Source organism: Tiliqua scincoides, chromosome 1, assembly GCF_035046505.1.
Source record: "Tiliqua scincoides isolate rTilSci1 chromosome 1, rTilSci1.hap2, whole genome shotgun sequence".
NCBI lineage: Eukaryota > Metazoa > Chordata > Lepidosauria > Squamata > Scincidae > Tiliqua > Tiliqua scincoides.
Genome location: NC_089821.1, coordinates 214,562,033 through 214,586,850, shown reverse-complemented (window position 1 = coordinate 214,586,850; position 24,818 = coordinate 214,562,033). Strand labels below are relative to the sequence as shown.

General features: G+C 42.7%; 1 protein-coding gene across 2 annotated transcripts in view; it reads right to left on the bottom strand.

Moving 5' to 3' along the window:
* The window catches only part of TAB2 (TGF-beta activated kinase 1 (MAP3K7) binding protein 2), a 70,681-nt gene that overhangs the window by 18,427 nt on the left and 27,436 nt on the right, over positions 1-24,818 (bottom strand). For both annotated transcript variants that reach the window (XM_066611287.1, XM_066611288.1), the window contains exons 2-3: positions 8,927-9,117; positions 3,355-4,855 (exon numbers count right to left, since the gene is read on the bottom strand). In XM_066611287.1, the coding sequence (XP_066467384.1) occupies positions 3,355-4,855; positions 8,927-9,028 (1,603 nt within the window). In that variant the 5' untranslated portion in view covers positions 9,029-9,117. The remainder of the gene's footprint in view (positions 1-3,354; positions 4,856-8,926; positions 9,118-24,818) is intronic.

Genomic DNA, 24,818 nt, shown 5'->3' with positions numbered 1-24,818 from the left:
TCTTCAACCAGGTCTCAGTCCATGAGAGGACCTGTCCTCTAATTCCCTGACTGTGGAGTTTTTCAGTAGCCTTTGGTGAGGGACCATGTCAAACACCTTCTGAAAGTCCAGATATATTTATTCTCCTCATTAGGGCAAGACTTCCATTTACGGAAGGAAGCTTCCTTGCCCTTTACAGCCTCTCTAACTTGGCTGGTTAGCCATGCGGGCATCCTCCTGGATTTAGTGGAGTCCGTCTTTCGTTGTGGTACACACCTCTGCTGCGCCTCTATTACTGTTGTTTTAAGCAGCGTCCACGCACTCTGGAGAGATTGGACTCTTTTTACCTTCCCTTTCAACCTCCTTCTAACCAGGCTCCTCATTTGAGGGAAGTCCGCTCGTCGGAAGTGAAGGGTTTTTGTGAGAGATTCGCCCGGTATTCTTCCCCCGACGTGCATGTCAAAACGGATCGCAGCATGATCACTATTCCCCGGCTCCTTAACATTGATATCTCTAACCAGGTCCTGAGCACCGCACAATATTAAATCCAGAGTAACCTGTCCGCTGGTGGGCTCCATGACTAGCTGCTCTAAGACACAGTCATTTAGCATGTTAAGGAATCTGGTCTCCTTTTCGTGACCAGAACACAAACTGATCCAGTCAATATGAGGATAATTGAAGTCCCCCATGATTACAACCCTGTCTCTCCTTGTCACCTCCCTGATCTGTCTCCTCATTTCAAGGTCCCCTTCCAGTTTCTGGTATGGAGGATGACAGTACGCTCCCAATATTACATCGCTCCTCAGGCCTGGTAATTTAACCCACAGAGATTCTACGGTGGAGTTGGACCCATGTTCAATCTCTACTTTGCTGGATTCTACCCCTTCCTTAACATTAATGGCCACTCCACCTCCAACACGCCCCTCCCTGTCCCTCCTGTAGAGTTTATAGCCAGGGATTGCGGTATCCCACAGATTCTCTGCATTCCACTAGGTTTCCGTTAAGCCCACTATGTCAATGTTTTCCCTTGTCTGGTGACATTCCAGTTCTCCCATCTTTACTCAGACTTCAGGTATTTGCATAAAAGCATTTGTACACGGAAAGCCCCAGGATGGGCTGCTTATTAGCTCCTTTGTCTCCGCATCCGCTCACTGTGCCAAACCGTCTATCACATCCCATCACGCTACCATTCCCAGTTTCTTCTCCTACTCTGCCTTTGTCTTGTTGTTCTCTAACCTCCCCATCCTCATTTCATAGGGATGAGGAGTCCTGAACCGGATGGCCCTCGGCTCCTGTCAACCTTCCCCCAGGGATCAGTTTAAAAGCTGCTCTGCCAACTTTTTAATGTTATATGCCAGCAGTCTGGTTCCATTCTGGTTCAAGTGAAGCTCATCCCTCTTGTACAGGCCCCGCTTGTCCCAAAACGTTCCCCAGTGCCTAACGAATCTAAGCCCCTCCTCTCTACACCACCATCTCATCCACGCATTGAGACCCCTGATCTCCGCCTGCCTAGCTGGCCCTGCGTGTGGAACAGGTAGCACTTCAGAGAACGCTAGCTTTGAGGTCCTGGCTTTCAGCTTCCTACCTAATAGCCTAAATCTGGCCTCCAGGACCTCCCAGCTACACTTGCCCACGTTGTTGGTGCCAACATGCACCACAACCGCTACCTCCTCCCCAGCATTGTCTAACCAGCCTGTCTAGACGAAAAGTGATGTCCGCAACCTTTGCACCAGGCAGGCAAGTCTCCATGCAGTCCTCACATCTGTCGCAAAGCCTCTGCCACAGACTAGACTGAGCTGTTCAGCTTAAAACACATGACTTCCGGTTTCACAGAGAAACCGGAAGTGACTTTTAAATGCTTAATGCTGAAAAGTTGAAAAGCGGAACCCAGTCTTTTTTTAGTTGTTGAATGTTGCTTCCAATGCTTTTTTAGCTAGCAAACTGCAAATGTCTTTTTTTGCTTGCAAATTCTTGCTGTCACAAAGATTTTTGCAAATGGACTCATTAACGCCTTCAGGAATGGGAATAAACCCAGAGCTGAAGTTGACTCTCTCTCTCTCACCCCCCCCAAACGGTCTGAATCACCTCATCATATGCAAATCAACATGGAGCAATTTTAGCCTTTAGACCTGTAGAGAGAGACTAAAAGAGTGGCTCACACTTTGAATGAATGAGTTCCAGGTATAACTAAAGCGTGTTGAAAGAGGAGCTCATAGGAAAATGAACGGTCAGAAAGTGGGGATACCTGTATGCTGAATGATATACTTCCCTAACTCCCATCCATGGACCATGCACCTTCCCGGTGCCTTCCCAATTCATTATAGGTCCTCGGACTAGGATCCTCATACCCCAAATATCGTATCCAGAGTGAGTTCTCATTTAGCTCCTACAAAACCACTTCAGAATGAAAAAGCAGTAATCTTCTGCTTGTTCCACATGTCTTGAACCCTGTATATGTAAACTATTTTACTGGAAAATGGAATATTTCTCAACATATGTAAATCAGTGGTTTTAAATTTGAGTTCCGCAATTAAATCAAGTTAATCTCTTTGGTGTAAAGACTTTCACTGTTAACTGAAACAAATCTTAAAGCCACATTACAATAAGACATTTTTTAAAAAAGGTTTTCATGAACATATACACCAGCTTTCAAAAGCTAATTCACCACCAACTGCAAATAAACTATGCATTGCATCTTAGCATATGTGCATGGAACACACAAAAGCCATTTTCTCTGACACCTCCCTCAATGCAGTAGCACTCTGCACCAACCAAAATTCATTTCATGGGTCCCTGTAGAACAGGACTGCATGGAGCACAGAGGGCTGCAGATGTTTTTTATATATTGTTAACCTCTTTGAGAGGCCTTTGGGGAGAAAGGCAGATTACAAACCCAATCAATCAAATTTAAGGGAAGATTAGTGAAAACTACTACAACCCTCGCACGAACAGAAATGCTTCTGTTTATGGAAGGGAAACGTGGAATACAAGCTTGGTAAAAAAATCACTGAGTTACAGATATTTTTTAATCCCCCAATTTGACATTGATCTCTCTCAAAATCAGTAAAAACTTAAGCCTCTTTTTAAAATGCCATTAGAAAGTGAAGTTTCACCATTCCACTCCTGTAAACAAAGAAAAAAGTAGAGGTTTTTTTCCAACCTAGACAACTGAATGCAGTATTTTCAGATATTCAGTGTAATTTATCTTTCACTTGCAGAGAGATTTTAACACGTATCAACTGGAAATATTTGATTTAGAAGATTTTTCAGAATATCATTCAGTGGCATGCTCATTGCATTCATAGTCCAACAAGAGCTTTTTTCCCATTTTAATTCAGAGACAAAAATGAAGGTACAAATGCTCAAAAATATTACCTTGTGTATAGGCAGCATCATCAGATCCCATACTCAGTTTCCGTGCTTCACTAATCCTATCGACATGAGCTAAAACAGGGTCAGTTAGATGTTGGATACCCTCTGTCTCTGCAAAGTGATCAGGAAGGTTTAGAAGATTTGTAGGTTCAAAGGTTGGGGATACTACCCCGGGTGAAACTGAAGGGGGCTTATTTGGAGAAACAGTAATTTTAAAAGTGTATTTTGTGTTGGGCTGTGTAACTACCACTCTAGGAGAAGTGGCAGTGCTGCCCATGGTTCTGCTCTTGGGAGGGTGGTGATGAATAAATGCAGGTCCCATGCTTACTTGACCAGACATATTCCTAGATGTAGCAGAAACTCCAGGATTTGTTGATATGAAGAGTGTGGGTTGATTTCGTACAAGTTGCTCATCTCCTCCAGAAGCATTGGCTGAAATGTAGAGTTTAGGCTGGCTTCGTGCAATAATTTCATCAGTATTTGGCGGACTGGCAGCTATGTAAACAGTGGGTTGATTTCTACTTAAAGTCTGGCTGTTGAGGGAAGAGTTTGAAGACGAACGAGGACCAGTTGAACGTAGTTTTGATGAATTGTTTCTTTGTGGTGGTTCAAGTTTGATTTCAATTTGGTTTTTGCGAGGTCCTGTTGAGATATTTTGAATATTGTATTGGCTCTGAGTGGAAGAAGATTGTGAGCTACCAGATGAATGAATTGTAGGTGCTTGTGGAGTAGTAGGAGAACTTATAGGCATATAGACATGGGAGGTCTGATGGCCTTGCTGGTTTGGTTGTGTTGATTGTTGTGATGAGGTATGTGACAAGGAACTGGCTGTAGGAATAGTTGTCCAAGGATTTGGATGTGAAGGTTGGTAGTTCTGTTGAGAATGCATAGGACTAAACTGAGACGTCCAACCTGGATTTTGCTGAGTTTGGCGAGCTGTACCACTTGGAGCTGTGATGTAAGGTCTAATGTAGATAGAATTACCTTGTGGACTGTTTTTTGAAGGTGGAGGTACACCATGTATGTGCAAAGATGTAGGAGTGTTCCGACCAGGCTGAATATTTGGGGCTAAAGTTACCATAATGGGATTGAATCTAGGCGTTTGCTGAGCCAAGCTAGATGTTCCTTTGCTGCCCAAGTGAAATCCAAAATGCTGCCCTGGATTTGAAGTACTAACAGTATTAGATATGCCAAAGAATCCCTGTGGAACCTGGACTGGAGCTGTCTGAGGTTCCTGATTGAACAGTTCGTTGCTGGACTGGCTAGACTGAAGGTGTCCATCACTAATGCTATGAGCTAAAGTCCTACTTCCATTAATTCTACTTCCTTCTCTTCCATGAAGAATGACATTCTGGGACTGCAAATCCAAATTAAGGGATGTCATGTGATTTCGCAGACTGGGAATCCCAGAATCATCTGAAAAACCAATGTCTCCTTCACCGTAGAGATATTTTGTGCTCTCCTTAGAGAGAACAGCACAACAGGCATCCAAGTTATTGTTATTCTGTAAGAAATTACAAAAAATTGTGTATTAATACAAGTAATGTGATTTCACCATATTTAGGCTTAAGAACTTAATGAAATACTGATCAAGTGGTAGATTAGGGCCTGCAAATGGGTTGCACTCCTACTTAACGTAGTGTACACTAGTAAAACCCCTTTAAAAAGAGAAAGAAATATATGGGGGTCGGGGGTGTGTGTGTGAGAGAGAGAGCTGAAAAAGTAGATTATACAAAGTTAAAAGTAGGTCTCATTTTGCTGGTTGGAGATAAAAGTGAGCTCCGGGCACAAAAAAAAACACTAAATTATCTGAAGTAGATCCCTGATATTTACAATATATATAGGGGGCCCCCATATCCACGGATTCTGTTATCCATGGATCAGGTTCTGGCCTCCCCCCAGCACACACCCCACGTGCATGCCCTTCCAAAATTACCCTCCAGGGCAGGGGTGCTCACACTTTTTTGGCTCGAGAGCTACTTTGAAACCCAGCAAGGCCCGGAGATCTACCAGAGTTTTTTTTTTACAATGTTCGCGCCATCATAACATATAACATTTATGTGTACTATGTATGTTGGTGTACCTTGAGCCCCACTGAGTAACAGGACTTACTCCTGAGTAGACATGCCTAGGATTAGGCTGTGAGGCTGCAATCCTAGCCACACTTACCTGGGAGTAAGCCCCATTGAGTACAATGGGCCTTACTCCCGGCGTTTCCTCCCAGAGGCACCTGAAGGGGGGGTCGGCACTCCGCGATCTACTCATTTTGCCTCGCGATCTACCGGTAGATCACAATCCACCTATTGAGCACCCCTGCTCCAGGGCTTTCCCATGCCTCCCAATGTCTTATTAGGCATTAAAAATGTCACTTTGCATTGTTTCAATAGCTGAGTTCAGAAACCCCTCCGGAGGTGAGGAGGGTGTGGTCCCCAGACCACAGAGACAGGCATTCGCCTATATTCATGGTTTCAGCTATCTGTGGGGAAGATCTGGAACAGAACCCCCACAGATAAGGGGGTACGCCTGTTTCACTTTTCAACAAATGTTCACAAACAGTTAACACAGCAAAATAAATGAAAAAAATGGTTCCTTGTCCCAAAAGGGCTCACAATCTAAGAGACATTCTAGGAAACATTCACTGGAGGGATGGAGTGATCTCTCCTTACTAAATATAACCACCACTTAAAGGTGCTTCTTAACCACAGGTATCAGCAGCCATTCACAAGGCACTAACTATTTAAGATGCATGCTTTAAGTGAACGGTACAGTTACTGCTGAAACAGCTAATTAGCTAAAAAGCCACAAACAATAAATGTCAACAGTGTTGTGATAGGAAGAATCGCTAAGCCAGTCAGCTACAGCATCCGAAGACAGGAACATTTTTGAGAAAAAATGGGGAGAGTCATGGAATGTAGGAAGAATGTGGAGTTACATATAGAAGAAGTTCAGCTGCAAAGGGCAGCACTCCCCCCATCCCAAATGGATAATATAATCGGGGGAAGAAACTGCACTTGGAGGATGCCCACAACAGAGCTATTCTTTCCAAAACCAATTCTACTGCTGTCACCTCTCCCTACCCCACTCTCAGCTGTGATGAGGGCATCCACTTTGCCTCTGAAAGGAATCTTATGGGTTAATAACTGAAGCTGAAATTGGAAGATGCGCATTTTCAGGTGATAATTTTACCTTTCCCATCCTTTTGGTGATTAGGTATTTGGATTATGCTTCTACATCATATAAGAGTTCAGCTTATTTGCAAATCAATACATTTTATTTGTCCTAGCAACAGTAATTATGCTTCATTCAGTAAAATATCAATGTGTTTTTTCCCCTCAAATTGGAAACTTTAAACAGATCTTTTTTCATAGTGATTTAAAGCAATCTATCCAGTAGAGACCTGAGAAATTTCACAAAAAGGATGAAGAAATTGATCTGGAGAAATAGTGTTCTAAGTATTTTCCACCTAACGCAGGGGTCTAGAAACCTTTCAGTACAAAACCCATTTTGAATTTTGAATAAATTTTCCTTAGATTTTTTTTATGTAATCAGCATGCTATGCTTTAGAACAAAAGAGAAATGTGACAATTACAAAGAAACAATGCCTTGCTTAAAAAGAAATTATAGATAATGAGTAAGAGTGTCAAATGTTAGCAAATGCTCGGACAAAAAAAGTTGCTAAAGGATAAAATCTTGTGGCCCCTTGGTTGTTTGGAGACCCCTGACCTAATGGTTCTTCAGGCATCAACTGGACATATCTATAAGACTTAATACCCTATTGCAGTGGTTCTCACACGTTTAACGCTGGGACCCACTTTTTAGAATGAGAATCTGTCAGGATCCACCGCAAGTGATGTCATGACCGGAAGCGACATCATCAAGCAGGCACATTTTTAACAATTCTAGGCTGCAAACTACCCACACTTGCCCAGGAGTAAGTCCCATTTACTATCATTATTAAAAGCATGTACAGAGTAGCTTGTTAAAAGTACAGGTCTGTAACGTTTCTCCAAGGCAGTCACATACAATGGTAGCATCAAGTCTAATATATTCAAAATAAAATATTGAAATGAATGGGGACCCACCTAAAATTGATTCGCGACCAACCTAATGGATCCTGACCCACAGTTTGAGAAACACTGCCCTATTGCATTGTTTCTCAAACTATGGGCTGCAATGCACTTGGCAGGATGTGACACGATCTCTGGTGGGTCATGATATGTTGGCAGCCATCATCTTGGAAGATGGCAAACCTGGGCAGCACACCGCCATTTTGAAAGTTTCTAGTCAGGCCCTAGAGCAGGGGTCTCCAAACTTTTGGGCCAGAGGGCCACATCAAATGTCTGCCACGGTTTTGAGGGCTTAAAAAAATATTTAAATATAAAATTTATATAAATAAATTAGAGATGGAACTTAGATGTGTGAATAAATGAATGGGCTCATTCATTCAACCTCTCTGGCCCTTAGAACACCCTCCAGATGCAACCAGAGCATAGTTCCAGTCATGTTTGGCAAAGTGGGCCAGGGGCTTTCAGGGGACAAGAGGCTGGCCGCAGGCCGGATAGAGGTTCACCATGGGCCGCATCTGGCCCCTGGGCCGGGGTTTGGAGACCCCTGCCCTAGAGAAGCTTCAAGACTGAAGAGCTGCTGGGATGAGTGTAGAAGTACTCCTGCTGGGGTGGGGAAATGAATTAAGCAAGTTGGTGATCTGCAGGCGTATGTGAAATGGGGTGAGGAAAATGGGAGAGTGAATAAAGCATACTGGTGATCTGCAGGAGTATGTGAAATGGGGTGAGAGAATTAGGGGGATGAGTTAAGCATTCTGATGATATGAACATTCAGGGTATGTGAAATGGGCTAAAAGAATTGCAGTGATGGAAAAGATGGTGGTTGTCCTAGCAGCTGCCTTTTTAAAAGAAAACAGAATGCCTCTTGGGACAGTTTGTGATTTTATTTCTTTAGGCAAAAAATTCATGTTGGCACTCGTGCCATATTTCAGAATTCCAGATAAGGGATGCCCAATCTGTACTTGGAACTAGAAGGGATTCCAGACTAAAGAATAGGTGATGAACCTGGATACGTGCTTTTGGGGAAAATATTTAATTTCTTATCATTCAAGCTAGACCAGCCATTTTCACCTCATGGCACAATGACAAGGCACTAAAATTGTCAAGACACACCACCCATTTTTTGACAACTGACAAGGCACACCACATTGCCAGTAGGGGCCTTGCATCCCTCAATGGCCCTATTAATAAATGATCCCACGCAAACTCCTGTGGCACACCTATAGACCATTCATGGCACACCAGTGTGCCGTGACACATTGGTTGAAAATGGCTGGGCTAGATGTTTTCAACATAAGAATTGAGTTTGCTCAGTGACATGTTACTGTGAAGGACTGTAGACCAGAGGACACAGAAAAGTCATTCAGGGCAGGATTCTCCCATATCTACTGTTTCTGATATCTGCGGGCCGGCAGGAACACAACTTCCACCGATACTGGGGCTCACTTATACTTTTCAGTATCTACATTAGATTACAGAACCTACATAAACAGTAGAAGCATAGCACTAACCTGTTGCATGCATCTGGACACAACAACTTCAGGTACCTCAGGAAATTTTTGACGCAGGTCATGTAAAACCTGAAAATCAATTTGCTGGCTTCCTTGGGCCATTCGTATGTTGCCTTGTCAGGACTTTTGTTGAATAGGCTGTTCCAGGCCTTAGTGTGAATGAACAATCATTTCTTCTGTCCCAGCATTTTCTGTAAGAGAATATAAAGAATTTCTGCTACAATAAAAACTATCACATGTTTCAAATGCAGTTCTCAATACAGGCTTTGTGATTTTTTTCAAAACCATGTTGCTCCCTTAGTCATAAATCAAGCCTCCAAAGATGCCCGTCTTCACCCTCTGAAGGGCACTGGCCTGCTTGTAATGCCTACATACAGAGGGAAATTAGGTGGAAAGAATCCTCACCCAATTCTCTCTCTCCCCCATAAGAGTGTGAAGCAACATACTAATCTAGCGCTTCTCAACATGTCCACTATTGCGATATATATGGACCCAGGTCTTGTGGCAAGCCTCCGGAGACTGAGAAACTGGGAGAAGGAAGACCCAGGAGACACACTGCAGACTGGCAGCCAGTACACAGACCACACCTTGAGTAGCACTGTACTATAATATGTAGGCAGTGCTTTATCATGTAGCTCAACCCTTCACACAATGGAATATGACACAAAAGGAAAACATGGACAGGGTTCTGCTTTATGACATAATCCAGTTATGACTCTTTTTGGGGGGCCTAACGCAGCCTGAGACTGAAGGTGTCAGAAGGCAACACTGATCTGGGAGCAGGCTTAACATCTTGCTGATCCTGCTCCTTCAGCTGTGACAAAGCAACCAGGAAAGCACCAAAAGGCTACAAAGTTTTTTCATATAAGTTCACATGTACAGTTGAAAATGACCATTATGCGAGAGAATAGCCAGCTTATTTCCACTGTTAAGAATGGACAGCTACAATATCAGATAATTAACTATGGCTGATCACATAATGCCTAATTGCTCAAGTCTGTTTAGCACTGATAGGGAAAGCCTATGTGATCTGAATGTTTCCAGAACATTTGGTCAGAGAAAGACTATTCCCCAATCCCATGTCTGATAAATCAGCTCTTTTCACGTGTTTAGCTTATTAAAAATGGCAGTTATATCAGACCTGTAAATTGGTATACCTCCAAAGTGTAAGAATTACCACCAGTGACCAGGTGGGAAAGAAATACAGGAGACTGTGTTTTCTGTTCAGTTACAAAAAAGAAACACAGGTGCATAGAGGGGGAAGGATAATAAAACATTTTCCGAACATAAGCCCCAAGTTATACCACATCTCATGGTAATATGGAATGTGCTAAAAGCAAAGCCACAGTTTTGAACCTGACTTAAACTTTATTCAAAACAGCAAATTCCAGCCCCCACTCTTGTTTTGAAGCAGAAAAGAGTTTCAAGAAAATATATAATTGACAAACATGTGGTAAGGAGTTAACTTCACTAAATCAGTGCAAGCTCTTGTGCAATTCTCATTCAGTGTATGGATTTTAGGGCCCAATCCTAAACCAGCCCAGCACCAATGCTGAGCACTGTAAACATGCCATAAAGCACGTGTATGGCACCCGCAGAGTAGGGAGCGTCGGCTTTGGGCCAAAGCAAGTCAGGAGCTGGGCCCAGCACCCAGGAGGAGGATGCACTGCTGCGGGGGGGGGGGAGGGGTAAGTGTGACAGCCAGGTGGTAATGCAGCCTCTGGGAGACAGGGGAGGATGGGGCAGGATCGGCAAACTCTGTTCTGCCATATCCTGAACTCTGTGTTGATCTGGAAGGCCCTACCCAGAGTCTCTGAAGTCTGCAGTGGCAAAATAGCCGGAGCAAACTTGAGGAGTCCCATTATGGGGCTTTCCCTGGGAGAAGGATACCTCCAACTACTTCCTGGCGCCTGCTGGATACGTGGCAGCCACTTTGGCACTGCTATTCCAGTGGGTGCCGTGAAGTTCAGGATTGGGCTGTTAATGTAACCCATTCTTGCATCAAAGCAACTATGTCATTAAATGCAAAAAGTTCACCAAAATTTAATCACATTAAAACAGCAACAAGGGATGAGGAACATTTGTTAATGCTTCTGTTGCCTGATCAGATTCTTGCATGCCCCCACAAGAACATTTGAGAGAATTGCAGATGAGATTGTAACCAACCAGAAATTGCATACTGGTGCCAACCAGTATAATTACATGGAGACCTGTGGTTTGGAAGAAAGTTACTGCAATTGCGCAATTTGCAGAAAACATGAGTGGCGGATTGGGTGCCAGACTAGGATGGGGAGATCTGGGTTCAAATCCCTGCTTAGCTGTAAAGCTCACTGGGTGACACTGGACTAGACATTCTCTCAGTCTAAACTACATTAGGTGAATAGGCACAGCCTGTAAATAAAACCACCTTGGTCTAAACACCTTGAAGAAAGAGCAGAATATGAATGTAATAAATGTTATAGACCCCATAGGGAGGAGCCAGTTTATACAAATAGTACCTCAATTAAACTGACCAGCCACACTGCATGTTCCCAGATGCAGCTGTTTGGGTAATAAGGACAGAAAGATATGAATCTTAGCTTAATTGGAAATGATGCTTGTACCAGCTGATAGTAGACACCCAATATGTCTTCTCCCCAATGAGGTTCTGTGATAGAATCAAAGTAAGCTACATTTTTCCATTCTTAGATGTTCCTCTCCAAAGTCATACTGTACCATATATTAATATCTTATTTTTCATCTAAGCAGCCCCCCAAAAGGCCCCTCTCCCCAAAAGGCAACTGAGATTACTTTTAGTGCTTACATCACTGTTCCAAGATATCCATCCAATGCTATGTAACAATTTGACTTTGCCATGTTTTTACTCGGCAGTTATTTACGCAACAACTATTTGGGACAATATTTTTCAAGAATACCTGGCATGGGCCAACTGAATGGTTTGTCAGGGAATGTAAAATGTTGAGCAGTACAAATTCAGGCTAAAAAACTTCATGTTTTGGAAAAGCAGAACTTCCATGAGCCAGTTCAGCAACAACTGAAAGAGTTCCAGGTTTCTTCATCAAATATTCATAGGAACAACCTACATTGCTAGAACTGTGAATAACCATTTGCGGCAAACATGACAAGCAATAATGTTTCCTAACTTTTGTAGTCTAAAATGTTAAATGATTAAACCGTATTGTCAGACAAAAAGCTAATAAAAAAGCTTTTATCCAGCCAATGTCCTAGAAATAGTGTTTGGGGAAGCATCAGTTCAGAATGTACATATTAAATAAATTAACCATCACAAGACACACATTGTTCACTAATGAATATGGGGCAGCTGTTCCATTCTAGAGAGCTGACAGGGCAAACCAAAGAGGTGTCAACCACTGCACACTAAATAGGGCTCCACAAATTCTGGTTCAACATAAAAGCCAGACATTTGTGTATTCACTCACACTTCCCTCAACTGAGTAGAGAAAGGGAGAAAACCCACACCTTGGTGAACTGTACTCCGTGCAGAAAGGGATTTTTCTCCCTTCATTCTGGGCTTTTGCAGAAGCATTAAAGCCCTGCTTACACTTTCTGTAAAAGTCTAACTGGAAGGCAAATAAATCTTCCCTCCCTGTCTGGGTTCTCTGCAGATCATGGAGAATTCACAGATGGAATCTTTTTGCAGAAGAGCTAGTTGCCACTGGAGACCTGGAACATGGATTTGTGCAACCTTAAAACTGAGTGAAAAACACACAATTTCCATGGGGAAAACTCATTCCAATTTGAATTGCATTGGATTGCCCCCACTGTTGGGAAAATGAATTGGCTTATTATGCATTCAGCCCCACTAAATGAGGCCTGGCATCAAAAGGAGGGATGGGCACTTGGATTAAAAAACCATACTTACAGCCAGAGATGTGCTTTTTCTTTTTTGCTACAGCAGCAATCAAGAGAGACTAGCCATTATTCAGCTGAACAAACAACTTGTCCCTTCAGTACTGAGAACTGCTGCAAAATGAAGTTCAGACTGTGAATGATTTTCTCCTATACTGTGCCTTTTTAAAATCTTCCTGGTCTCAGTCTCCTAGATGTCTGCACAATTGAGCGCAAGGATTTCATACCAATAGAACAATAATATAAAGAGACATGCTAAGCAAGCACAGTTGCGATAGGATACATGACAAATGAAGACTTTTGCTTAAGCCACAGCTTAGTTGTGCTATGACATTTTTAAAAACCAGAAAACAGATCTGCTTACTGAAAAGACTTGAGCTTATAACTGAAAGACCCACCTGTACTTGGTATTGTCAATGAAAATGCTGCAGAGATCATTACTCTCTCCACTGATAACTGATCAATAATGGATAATTATCAATTAATTGATAATTGAAAAATAATTGATAATTACTCTCTCCGTTGATAATTGATAATTACTCTCTCCATTGATCATTACAGAGATTACATCATTACTTATGCCACTAGGAAATGAGCTCTTTTAAAAAAAATGGAAAAGCTATGTATAAATATTGACAATAAATTGCAGATCTGCAGCAAGAGATTGTAATGTTTATAAGCCTAAAAACTATTTTCTGCAGTATCACTTCTCAATACAAAAATGCTACCACCCCACAGCCTGCAAGCTACAGAGAATAACTGAATGTTAACAGAAAGTAGAAGTTCCTACTCACTTCAAGAAATACAGTTATTCTCCCTCTAGCAAGCACTACTACAAAAATCAAAGGTACTGTAACAGATGCGGGGAGGGGGACGCAGGCATATCTGCAGATAAGTTAAATTGTGGATACCAGATCTATGGATATGGGGGGACACCTGTACATCAAGCTTTTGCTTTAACTTGTGCAAAAGTATGCAAACAAAGTAACAAATACCTATTAGTAGAAACGACTGCCCCATTTTCTTATAGGTATGATGTACACTGTATTTGTGAGTGAAGAGTTATCCATCAGTCCATAGATGTGTTAAGGTCAATTCAAACTTCAAGAAGATGAACTACTCCACATCATTAAATACATCCATCTACAACAGCATTGTCAAAAGGATGCTGTCTAACTTGAATCAAAGATACTAACCTCACTTTATTGGTCATGTTTGGAGTAGCCCATCACCTCCTCTCAAGCTGTTATGGTAAAATGTACAACAGACAGAATGATGCGCTTATCTAATGCTTTGTTATTCAGACACAAGTGTCACAGTACTGAAAAAGCTCAAGTAGAACATTTAGCAGTGCAGTGCAAGAGTAACTTTCTGTCAATGTGTTGCAGACATTTCAATGACAATAAGTGAGCTGTTAAAGTTTTGAACCAAACAACTTTACTGAACATGAAATGTCATGGTTAATATAAAGCGTTTTTCAAACAAATGCTATACACAGGTGTAGCCTATTTATCCACAGATTTTTTATCTGTGAATTTGTCTCAACACGAATGGGGTGGGGGTTCTGAAAGTCACACACACCTTTGCCTCCTGCGCTGGCATCTCGATCCTATTCCAGGCAGCCCAAACCACTGCAAAAAGGCTCCGCCTTGCCCAGGCAGGAAATAGCCCTGGAGCCCTGGAAGAGGTTCCCCTTGCAAAGGAACAGTAACATTCCTGGAGCCCCTGAGCCAGCAAAGAGGCTGAAGAAGGGGGCGGAAAACCCTATGTAACCAGAACACATACAGCAAGGTGGAGCTCTTTCTCTCTCACTCACACACATGCAGGGGCAGGTGTGGTAGCAACAACCCAGCTAGTGTTTGCCTGCACCATGGGGGGAGAATTTGGCAATCACCGACACAAGCAACCCCCCCATGGTGCAGGCTATCACCAACGCAAGCAAGCCTTCCCACCAAGCAAAGCATGAGATATAGCTTACAATCCTCTCCACACTTTCCTGGGAGTAAGCCCCATTGACTGGAATAAGTAGAAGCACATAGAAGCTTCTACTTAGCTTCTATGTAGAAGCTGAGTAGAAGCACATAGGGCTGGACTCTTAAAAGCTCAGCTTTCATTCCAACTGTGAAAGAAGCCAGCAGCTGGCAACTGGAGGGCTGAGTACAGAGGGGAGGGGATTGATAACAGCTGCCTTAGTTTCCTTCCATCCGGAAGTGTCAGGCTGCAGCAAATTTGCTTAACTATGGCATTTAGCACAATGTGTTTTTTGTTAATAGCGCGAGTCATGGAATGGAACTAATGCAGATAAATAGGCTCCACCTGTATAATCACATTTAAAAGGGTTTCTTTAAAAAAAGGCACTTTAATACAGATTGAATTCAAACTTTGCATATCAAAACACAAGAGGCAGCAAATCAAGGTTTGCAAATCCTCCACCTGCTCAACACGAACATTTAAGAAAGCATGCATTCAAACTGCATGGCAGGCATTTACACAAGGATATATTAACTTCTGTATTCAAAAGGAAGGAACTTACATACTATTAAGTTGTAGATGACCAAAGAAAGCATCAAACAAGGATGCTTTAAATTCCCAAAATCCATAAAAAGTATGCACCTATCACAAGATTACAAGATGCACATTACCAAATTGAGAAGTACAGGGATGCTCCCATATCTGTGGAGGGATCCATTCTTACAGATTCCCTGTGGATACAAAAACCATGGATACAAGGGACACTATAAAATAGAGGCCCCCCACATAGCCATTATTTGTTTTTTTGTCATCGCTATGGCAACATGGATAGTCTCTTGCTTAAATATGCTTAAACTGAAGATGCAACATGCAGCCTGCTTGCTCACAGGCTATAGGGAGACTAACAACGTTAACAGGAAGTAGGAACACCTGCTTCCTGTTAATACTGTTAGCCTTGCTCTAGTGTGCAGGAAAGGACACTTTGCATCTTCAGTAAAGCAAGGAACACCTGTGCTGCCATTGCAACAACAAAAAAACAAAGGTAACGGCTGCGTGGGGGGATGTGTGCGGGGGATTCGCAAATCACGGAATAGCTGATCTTCATTTGCTTCAATTTATTTCAAAGTTGCAGGGTTGTGTGAGCGAACTGTTGAATGCTGAGGCCAAATTTGATACAGTTCTTTGAGAACTGATGTCCAAAAAGAGAAAATCCAGGGCTTCCTCAAATCAGCTGAGAGTTGAGCAATGCCACCATATCTGAGCACTCCCATATCTTTCCAAATGAAGCCATGGTCTGGGATGCTGATGCATTTCCAGATCAGGGAAAAATTATGTCTCTTATGCCCCATGTTAGAAATTCTTTAAATCTTTGCAGACTTCCTACTTTTGTTTATATATGCACAAAACCAAAGGCCTCTCAGCACTTTACATTTATCTAACAGACCCTGCAGCCAACTCTGGTTTCATCTCCATTTTTATAGTATACAGGTAGAACCAAGGCCCCCCCCCATCTTACTGTAAGCAGGGCCAACAGCAGATAAGTGCCCCCAGTTACAACATTTAAAAATACAAGATTATAAGCTATTCTAATGCAAGATGACTGTTTAATAGGCATTGTTTCTATGTAAATTTGTAGAGTGACTTCCCATAATCAATGAGCAACAACTACTAAACTCATGGACTCAAGCATGAAAAGCTAGCAGCAAGTGGTATTAAAACTCAACATAAAACCTCAGGATGCAATCTATTAATTCACAGCCACCTGCAACCTTCCATACACAAGTGTGTTCATTTAATGAATCTGATACGACACGGACTAAAAAAATGTTAAAAGTTCTTATTTGTGAGTGTATCACTACATTATTCCATAATGACACCTGTAAGGAAAGTATTATTGTTCATAACAGAATTACAAGCACCAGTAAAAATGCAAAGGCATTGCTCATATGAAGTTGTATGAACTTCAAAGTGATTCCCACAATAAAAACAGCAAACATATACCAAAATCCACAACTGAAGCAATATCACACCCCTCCAAAAACAGAATGGAGAAGCCAGATGTTTAAATCTCTCCTGAAGAACTAACTACAAGGTTGGAGTAAACTGGGGGAGCAATGCACAAGGTTGGTGCCTTCACTGAGAAGGCCCCGATGTGCCTCAGAAGACAAAAGGAAATCAGACCAAGTTTATAGGATGACAAACATGGGAAGGGACAGCCCTTGCGTTGTTTTTTTATTCTTTTATCATGGGGGATTATTGATAGTTTTTATACTTTTAAACTTGTGTATTTTGTGGTGTTATGTTTTATTTTTTATTCTATTTTTATATTTTGTAAGTTGGTTTGTGTGAACATTCAGGAACAAAAAAGAAGGGTGTAAACTGATTAAATGAATATAGGTCAAAGACTTGAACTGAGACCAAACACAAATTGCCAGCTAAGGCAATTCACAAAGAACTGAAGTGATATGATCCATGGCTCCAGGGAAAAACCCAATTGCTACCTTCTGCACCAACAGAAGTTTCTGAACACTTTTCATGGGAAGCACCACATAGAACGCAGTGCAATACAGCAATCCAGTCTGAAGTGACTAGAGGAGGGGTTCTCAAACTTTTTAGTACTGGGACCCACTTTTTAGAATGACAATATGTTGAGACCCACTAGAAGTGATGTCATGGTTGGAAGTGACATCATCAAGCAGGAAAATTCAACACCCCCACATGACATAAGAACATAAGAACATAAGAACAGCCCCACTGGATCAGGCCATAGGCCCATCTAGTCCAGCTTCCTGTATCTCACAGCGGCCCACCAAATGCCCCAGGGAGCACACCAGATAACAAGAGACCTCATCCTGGTGCTCTCCCCTACATCTGGCATTCTGACTTAACCCATTCCTAAAATCAGGAGGTTGCGCATACACATCATGGCTTGTACCCCATAATGGATTTTTCCTCCAGAAACTCGTCCAATCCCCTTTTAAAGGCGTCTAGGCTAGACGCCAGCACCACATCCTGTGGCAAGGAGTTCCACAGACCGACCACACGCTGAGTAAAGAAATATTTTCTTTTGTCTGTCCTAACCCGCCCAACACTCAATTTTAGTGGATGTCCCCTGGTTCTGGTATTATGTGAGAGTGTAAAGAGCATCTCCCTATCCACTCTGTCCATCCCCTGCATAATTTTGTATGTCTCAATCATGTCCCCCCTCAAGCGTCTCTTTTCTAGGCTGAAGAGGCCCAAACGCCGTAGCCTTTCCTCATAAGGAAGGTGCCCCAGTCCCGTAATCATCTTAGTCGCTCTCTTTTGCACCTTTTCCATTTCCACTATGTCTTTTTTGAGATGCGGCGACCAGAACTGGACACAATACTCCAGGTGTGGCCTTACCATTGATTTGTACAACGGCATTATAATACTAACCGTTTTGTTCTCAATACCCTTCCTAATGATCCCAAGCATAGAATTGGCCTTCTTCACTGCCGCCGCACATTGGGTCGACACTTTCATCGACCTGTCCACCACCACCCCAAGATCTCTCTCCTGATCTGTCACAGACAGCTCAGAACCCATCAGCCTATATCTAAAGTTTTGATTTTTTGCCCCAATGTGCATGACTTTACACTTACTGACATTGAAGCGCATCTGCCATTTTGCTGCCCATTCTGCCAGTCTGGAGAGATCCTTCTGGAGCTCCTCACAATCACTTCTGGTCTTTACCACTCGGAAAAGTTTGGTGTCGTCTGCAAACTTAGCCACTTCACTGCTCAACCCTGTCTCCAGGTCATTTATGAAGAGGTTGAAAAGCACCGGTCCCAGGACAGATCCTTGGGGCACACCGCTTTTCACCTCTCTCCATTGTGAAAATGGACAAAATCCAATCAATTAAGTTAGTAAGTTAAAAGTTTACAATAAGTAGAGGCTTAAAAATTTATAACAAAGAACACTTCTCCTAACCTTCCCACATTGTTGCTGATCTTTTAAAAAAAATTGCCCAAACATCCAAAAGACTGCAAGCCTATCTACACTTACCTAGGAGTAAATTCCCATTGACTATCATTGTTCAAGCACATACATAATAGCCTGTTAAAAGTAGATCTATATCATTCCCCCAAATGCAGTCCCATATGACGGTAGCAACAAGTCTAACATATTAAAAATAAAGTACATGTTGAAATCAATGGGGACCCACCTGAAGTTGGCTCACGACCCACCTAGAGGGTCCTGACCCAGTTTGAGAAATGCTGAACTAGAGTGTGGATAACCATAACTAGACCAGAGCTCTCCAGAAAATGTGTAGCTGGCTTGTCAAAGCTGATAAAAGGCTTTCATCACAGAAGCCACCAGGCCTCCACAAGCAGCTTGGTTTAGGAAGCCCCCCCCCCCCGACTCTGAACATGTTCTTTAAAGTGAGACTGCACCAAGGACAGGCGCACAGATCATCTCCCAGTTTGGAAGAACACCCAAATATATAGCACTTCTGTCTCGTCTGAATTGAGTTTCAGCTTGTTCTCCCTATCCAGTTTCTACAATGCCAGACATTGTTCAAGGTCTCTACCACTCTCCATGAAAAGATGAAAAAGTGAGATAGCTGCACATTGTCATCAGTCATGGTATCAGTTTTAATCAGGGGTTTGACCATGGTTTGTTGCACAGGAATTCCTCCAGTATCCATCTACTGACTTATAAATTCTTCCAGAGTGCATGTTAGATTGTCCAGTTGATTTTATCTAGACTCATGCTACTTTAATAGTAAACTGTCGGGCAGCTCTATCTGGCGCTGCCCAATGCTGGCACTGGACATAGTAAAAGTGCCATAAGGCACTTTGATGCCAGCAGACAGGCCAGCAGCAGTAGGCATTGGGCCTTAGCACCAGACGAATGCATCACTGGAACACCGGAAAGTAAGTTTCCCTGTTGCTCAGTGGTGAGGTGTTTCAGGGTGGGGGAAGAAGAGCAAGCAGGTGGATCAGACCTGGGAAGGAGCAAGGACAGTGGCAAAGGCTGCCACAAGATCCTACCGCCCCCTTCCCAGGAGCCTGACATGGGCCTCCATGGTTTTGCACCAGCTTGAGAGCTGGCACAGATTCAGGTAGGCCCATTATGCTTGACATATGGTAGGGAACTAAGGTTTGGCATCTTCCCTGGCCACACAGGATACAGAAGTGGCTATTTCTGGACTGCTATACTGCTGGGGAGAGATAGGGACCATAGATGCATTGTGTCAAAGCACCTCCTCTGCATATTACCAACTCCCTTAATCTCCTGGAAGTGGAGTGCAATCGCTCCACTTTCACTTTTGACAACCTGGGGAGCCCTGCAGACGCTCGCGCAGGGCTCCTTGTACTCCAGGACGGCTGCTGCAGGGACTGGTGAGTGCATCCCAGTCCCTGCAGTCCTGTTAGCAACATGATCCTGGGGAGCATGTCACTGCCTCCTTCCCACCCCCACCAAGACTTACTTCAGTTCAAACTCTCCCTGAGAGATTGAAAACCGCTGACTAAAGGTGTTTTTTGGTAATCATCATGCAGGTTCTTCCCCCAAAGGAGACTGCCTTCTATCCAGTTGATCTAAATCAATATAAAGGATTGTGCATCACATAGCTAAATTGCAATCACAAGCCTCACATCACGCTAATTCAGAGATATTTTTTGGCAAGCACAGTATTATCTCCAAGGTCTGTTCATTTTCATTTCGGCAAAACTTATAGTTATGATTTTCAACACAAGGAAGCCAAATTTTAGCACTCGTGTAAACATTTTCATCTTTTGTGATTAGCCACATATAGCACTGAACAATCCAACTGTACAGACGAGACTTCACCTACTACTCCCTCCGCCTCCTAGACCCTTGCAACTCAATCAGAATAGGATAGATTCATAACTTTCAAAGCAGTGCTTTACCCCAGCACTGTGAAGCTGTTGTCACACACTTTTTCACCTTATTACGTATGTCTCACAAGTTTGCAGTTCTGTAATGAGGGCTCAGACCTAAAACTGGTTGGACATTTCCGCACAAAAAGGTTTCTCTCATACGGAACTACTGCATTGCCATCTCTAATTGGCATACCTGACTCGTTGCCAGCCTCTGCTACAGTGCAAAGTATCTAGCATTCTGTGCATGGCAATATAGGTTTGCAATAGTTACATTGTCTTCTTCCTCTTCATTTCCTGACTTTGCAAGGGGCTGTCTCAAAAGTTGGGTCAAAGTTTTCTCAACAGGTAAGACATATTCAAGCAGTCAAAAGGCTGTATTAACAGAAAAGCATCTATACACCTCCATCAGTTTTATGCCCCATGTTTCAAGCACCACATTAAGAAATATACCTTCCCTGCACGAGTGGCTGCTTGTGCAAGAGAATGTACATGCATAGGATTGGGTTCAAAATGTTCAGATACTTCTGACTACAGTAAGTGACAAAACCCTTTAAGAGAGAGATTGTATACATACTTGGAAAATCCTTCAGGGCATCTCAAGTCAGTAGCTGTATTGTTTGACAAGCTTTTTATGTTTTGAAAACTAAAGTATTTTCTTAAGTTTGAGTGTACTACTTGGATCTTGAGCAAAAATTACTTGTAGGTATATTACATGCCTGTGCATGTGTGCGCCCATTTCCCAAAGAACAGTACACCAACATGGTTTTAAAAAGTGATTCTATGGCTCCTTCTCAGGCAATGCTGGCTGCACCGCAACCATGCGCATTATCAAGAGGTCAGACTTCTCATCACATCTGATGTTAGAAGACAAATAATGTTCTTCATTGAAACCAATCAGTTGGACAGGGGGAATACTTTCCCTTACTCATGATGAACTTCCAGCTCTCTTCAATGTTAGGCAAAAGTATCATCCCCAGTTCAAAGGTTACTTATTGACAATGTTCCTCAGTGACAGTGTTCCTGTGACAGTGTTCCTGTGAATGAACATCAGAGTGGAAGGAATACACCTAGGCAAAACAACTGTCAGTGGCGTCACTAGGGTTTGCGCCACTCAGTGCAGGATGCCAGCACATCACGCCCCATGCAGTGGGCGGGGCAACAACCCAGGTGGTGGGCATGGTGATGTACCATCACCCCATCCCCACTGGTTTTTTGGCTGTACCTTTTGATAGAACAAAGATATGTCAATTCGGTTTATTTCATTGCATTCTGCATGAAATTACACACTGATATGTAACACAATGGTATTATTCCTCCAAAACGTGATTTTAGTCACTAGTGGTGTCACGCACAACCCCCCAGGGTGTCAACTTACTCATACCTTATTGCAGCAGTTCTCAAACTTTTAGCACTAGGACCCACTTTTTAGAATGACAATCTGTCCAAGACCCACCAGAAGTGATGTCATGGTGGAAGTGACATCAGGCCAATTAAAATAAATAAGTATAAATAATTAAAGTAAAAAAAAAATTAAATAAGCAGAAGCCAGCCATTCCACCAAGTGAATTTCCTCTATAGTCTGCCTGCAATGCCCCCCCCCCAAAAAATCAGGAAGGTTTTCAGCCCTACCTAGTGCCCAGTTCAATTTAAGAACTTCTGTTTAAACCTGATCACTGTCAGGATCCACCTGGCTTTGCAGGTCTCAAAAAAGTTCATCTTATCAGCAGAAGCCTCTGTTTTGATCCTTTTTAGTGGGGGGGGGAAGGCTGCCTTCTGGAGCACTTGTTTAGCTGCAGGTGCATAGGATCAGGACCATTCTGGTAGCCTTGCACTCTCCTTCACTTGATCTTCCACACCAGCCAAGGCATGTTTGCTTACTCAAGAGTAAATGCAACCATGAGATTTAGTTTTGCTTTTCATAGGGCTCAATACATTCACCTGCTTGGAGGGAGGGACTTCCTTCTCAGGTGTTTTTGGGGGCTGCATTCAATGGATCACAACCATTCTGGTGTCATTGGATTCCTCTCAGCCTGCCCTTTCCAATGGACTAAGGCAAGTTCATTTACTCATGAGTCAACACACGATACAGCTCACTTTCACTTTCCATAGGGATCCATGCATTTTTTGTTCTCCAGTTTTTTGGTCATAACTTTTGATAGAAAGGTGATATTTCACTCTGGTTTTTTGCATTGCGTTCTGCTCAAAATTCCACATCCAACGGTATATACTATGATAGGGTTACTCCTAACCACTGCAATTTTAGCGCGTCACCCCCCAGTGCACGCCACCTGGTGCGGCCCGCCACCTCTAGCGACGCCACTGACTGTCATTAAGTTGTAACATAGTCATCTACTTAAGGACATCCAATTTACATATCTGTGCTGGATATCTGAACAGAGCTTAAGCAATTGTCAGACAATCAAAGCTAGTTTTAGTGAGTAAAGGGATATAGAATATGTTGTTGCTAGAAAGTCCTGCAAAAATCCAGATCAGAGCAAATACCAACAACTTTCATATTTGATGAATCCAATCAGAATAACTCATCATGTTCACCTACAAGTGAACTCACTGCAGCCATGTGCTCCTGACCGATTGGACATTTGAGAAAGGGCACTTCAGGATTCTGCACTACACAGAGATAAACATTTCCAGGGAATACCCCTGGATCCAGCATTGAATCTGAAAGTTCAGGTGTCAGCCACAGTCTGGAATGCTTTTGCCCAATTAAGACTGATGTGCCAACTGTGACCTTTATTGGCCTGATTGTACCTGTCTTTTTGTCATCTGCACTGGTTACTAACATATCCAAGTGCTATTCAAGGTGCTGGTTTTAGCCTTTAAAGCCTTAGTAGCCTGGAATTTTCCCCCACATTGATCAGCTAATCCCTTAAGCTGTTCTGAGACTTTTTGTTTTTGCATGTGCAATAATTAGTCAAAGGTGGTTCAGCAGTAATATGTGAAATGAACTCCGCAACAGCACCTTCTTTACAGGAACTAAGGTCTGCACCATCCATAACTCAATTTCAGTCCTGGCTGAAGAATTCTGTTCCATTCAGCTTTCGGTTTGTGATTTTTGCTGACTTTTCATTTTTTTCTTTTGCACTTTTTAACTATCCTTAGTTTTATTCTTTCGAGAGTTTTAATGGGGTGCTTTTCTGATAAGTCACCTTGAGCACCTTTCTTAGAGAAAGGGGAAGTTGTACAATATAAATCCTCAATTAACAGTATCAATAAATTTTGCTTAAATCTGCCAAAGCTGTGCAAATAGCAACAGCTAAGGAAATCCTGCACAACCTCACAATACAAGATGCTCCCTACTTATGCGGTGCTACAGCAGCATATTGTCCTCAAATAGCATATCAGTGCCATGTCTGTAGAGACTCCAGGCTTAGTCAGAAACAATCAAGCAATAGTCATCAGGTAAGACCAATGGACCAATTCTTCATTCCACACAGTCTTCCTGTAACCGTGTGCAGCCTCTGCAAGGCTCAGAATGCCCAAATTGCATGAGAGATGTGACTTCTGGTTTCGACAGGAACGGGAAGTTGCATTTCTCGTGCAATTCAGAAAAGGAGGCTCAGAAAAGCCTCCGGAGGTGGGCAGAGCGCTCCTTGGCTTTGGAGGGTGGGGGATGCAGGGACCAGCAGCAGCATTGCATATGTGGCCCTGTTGAGGGTCGGAGCGTCGCAAAGCAGTGCTCACCTGTACTCAAATCCAAGATGTAGTTCTGTACCTAGAGGGTGCTGCCAAAAGAGGACCAAACAGGGCATTTGTTACTTGTGGATCACGGCTTGCCTTCTTCTGGTGACCTTTGTTCTATTTTGGTGAAGAGTTCATTTGTCCTGCAACTACTGTCCTTTTACCTAGGCCCAGTCAACCTTTTCACCTCTCCTTTTAAATGACTATAGTGGATATTCTAGTACAATGGTTCCCAATGGTTTTTAGCACCAGGACCCACTTTTCAAAAAGCTTGTGAGTACCAAAGCCTCAGGGGAGCAATCTGAAAGTTTGTGCATGAGCCAGTTTCTGTCCAAATATACTTTATTACAAAATTTGTAGTGTCTGCTTTCATTTTTTCCCTACTTCTCTCATGGCAAAAACTGATATTGAGATTTTATACACACACTTAGGCAGCATAGGATGCAGCCATTTGCTGCTCTCTTGTGGGCATATTTGCAGTT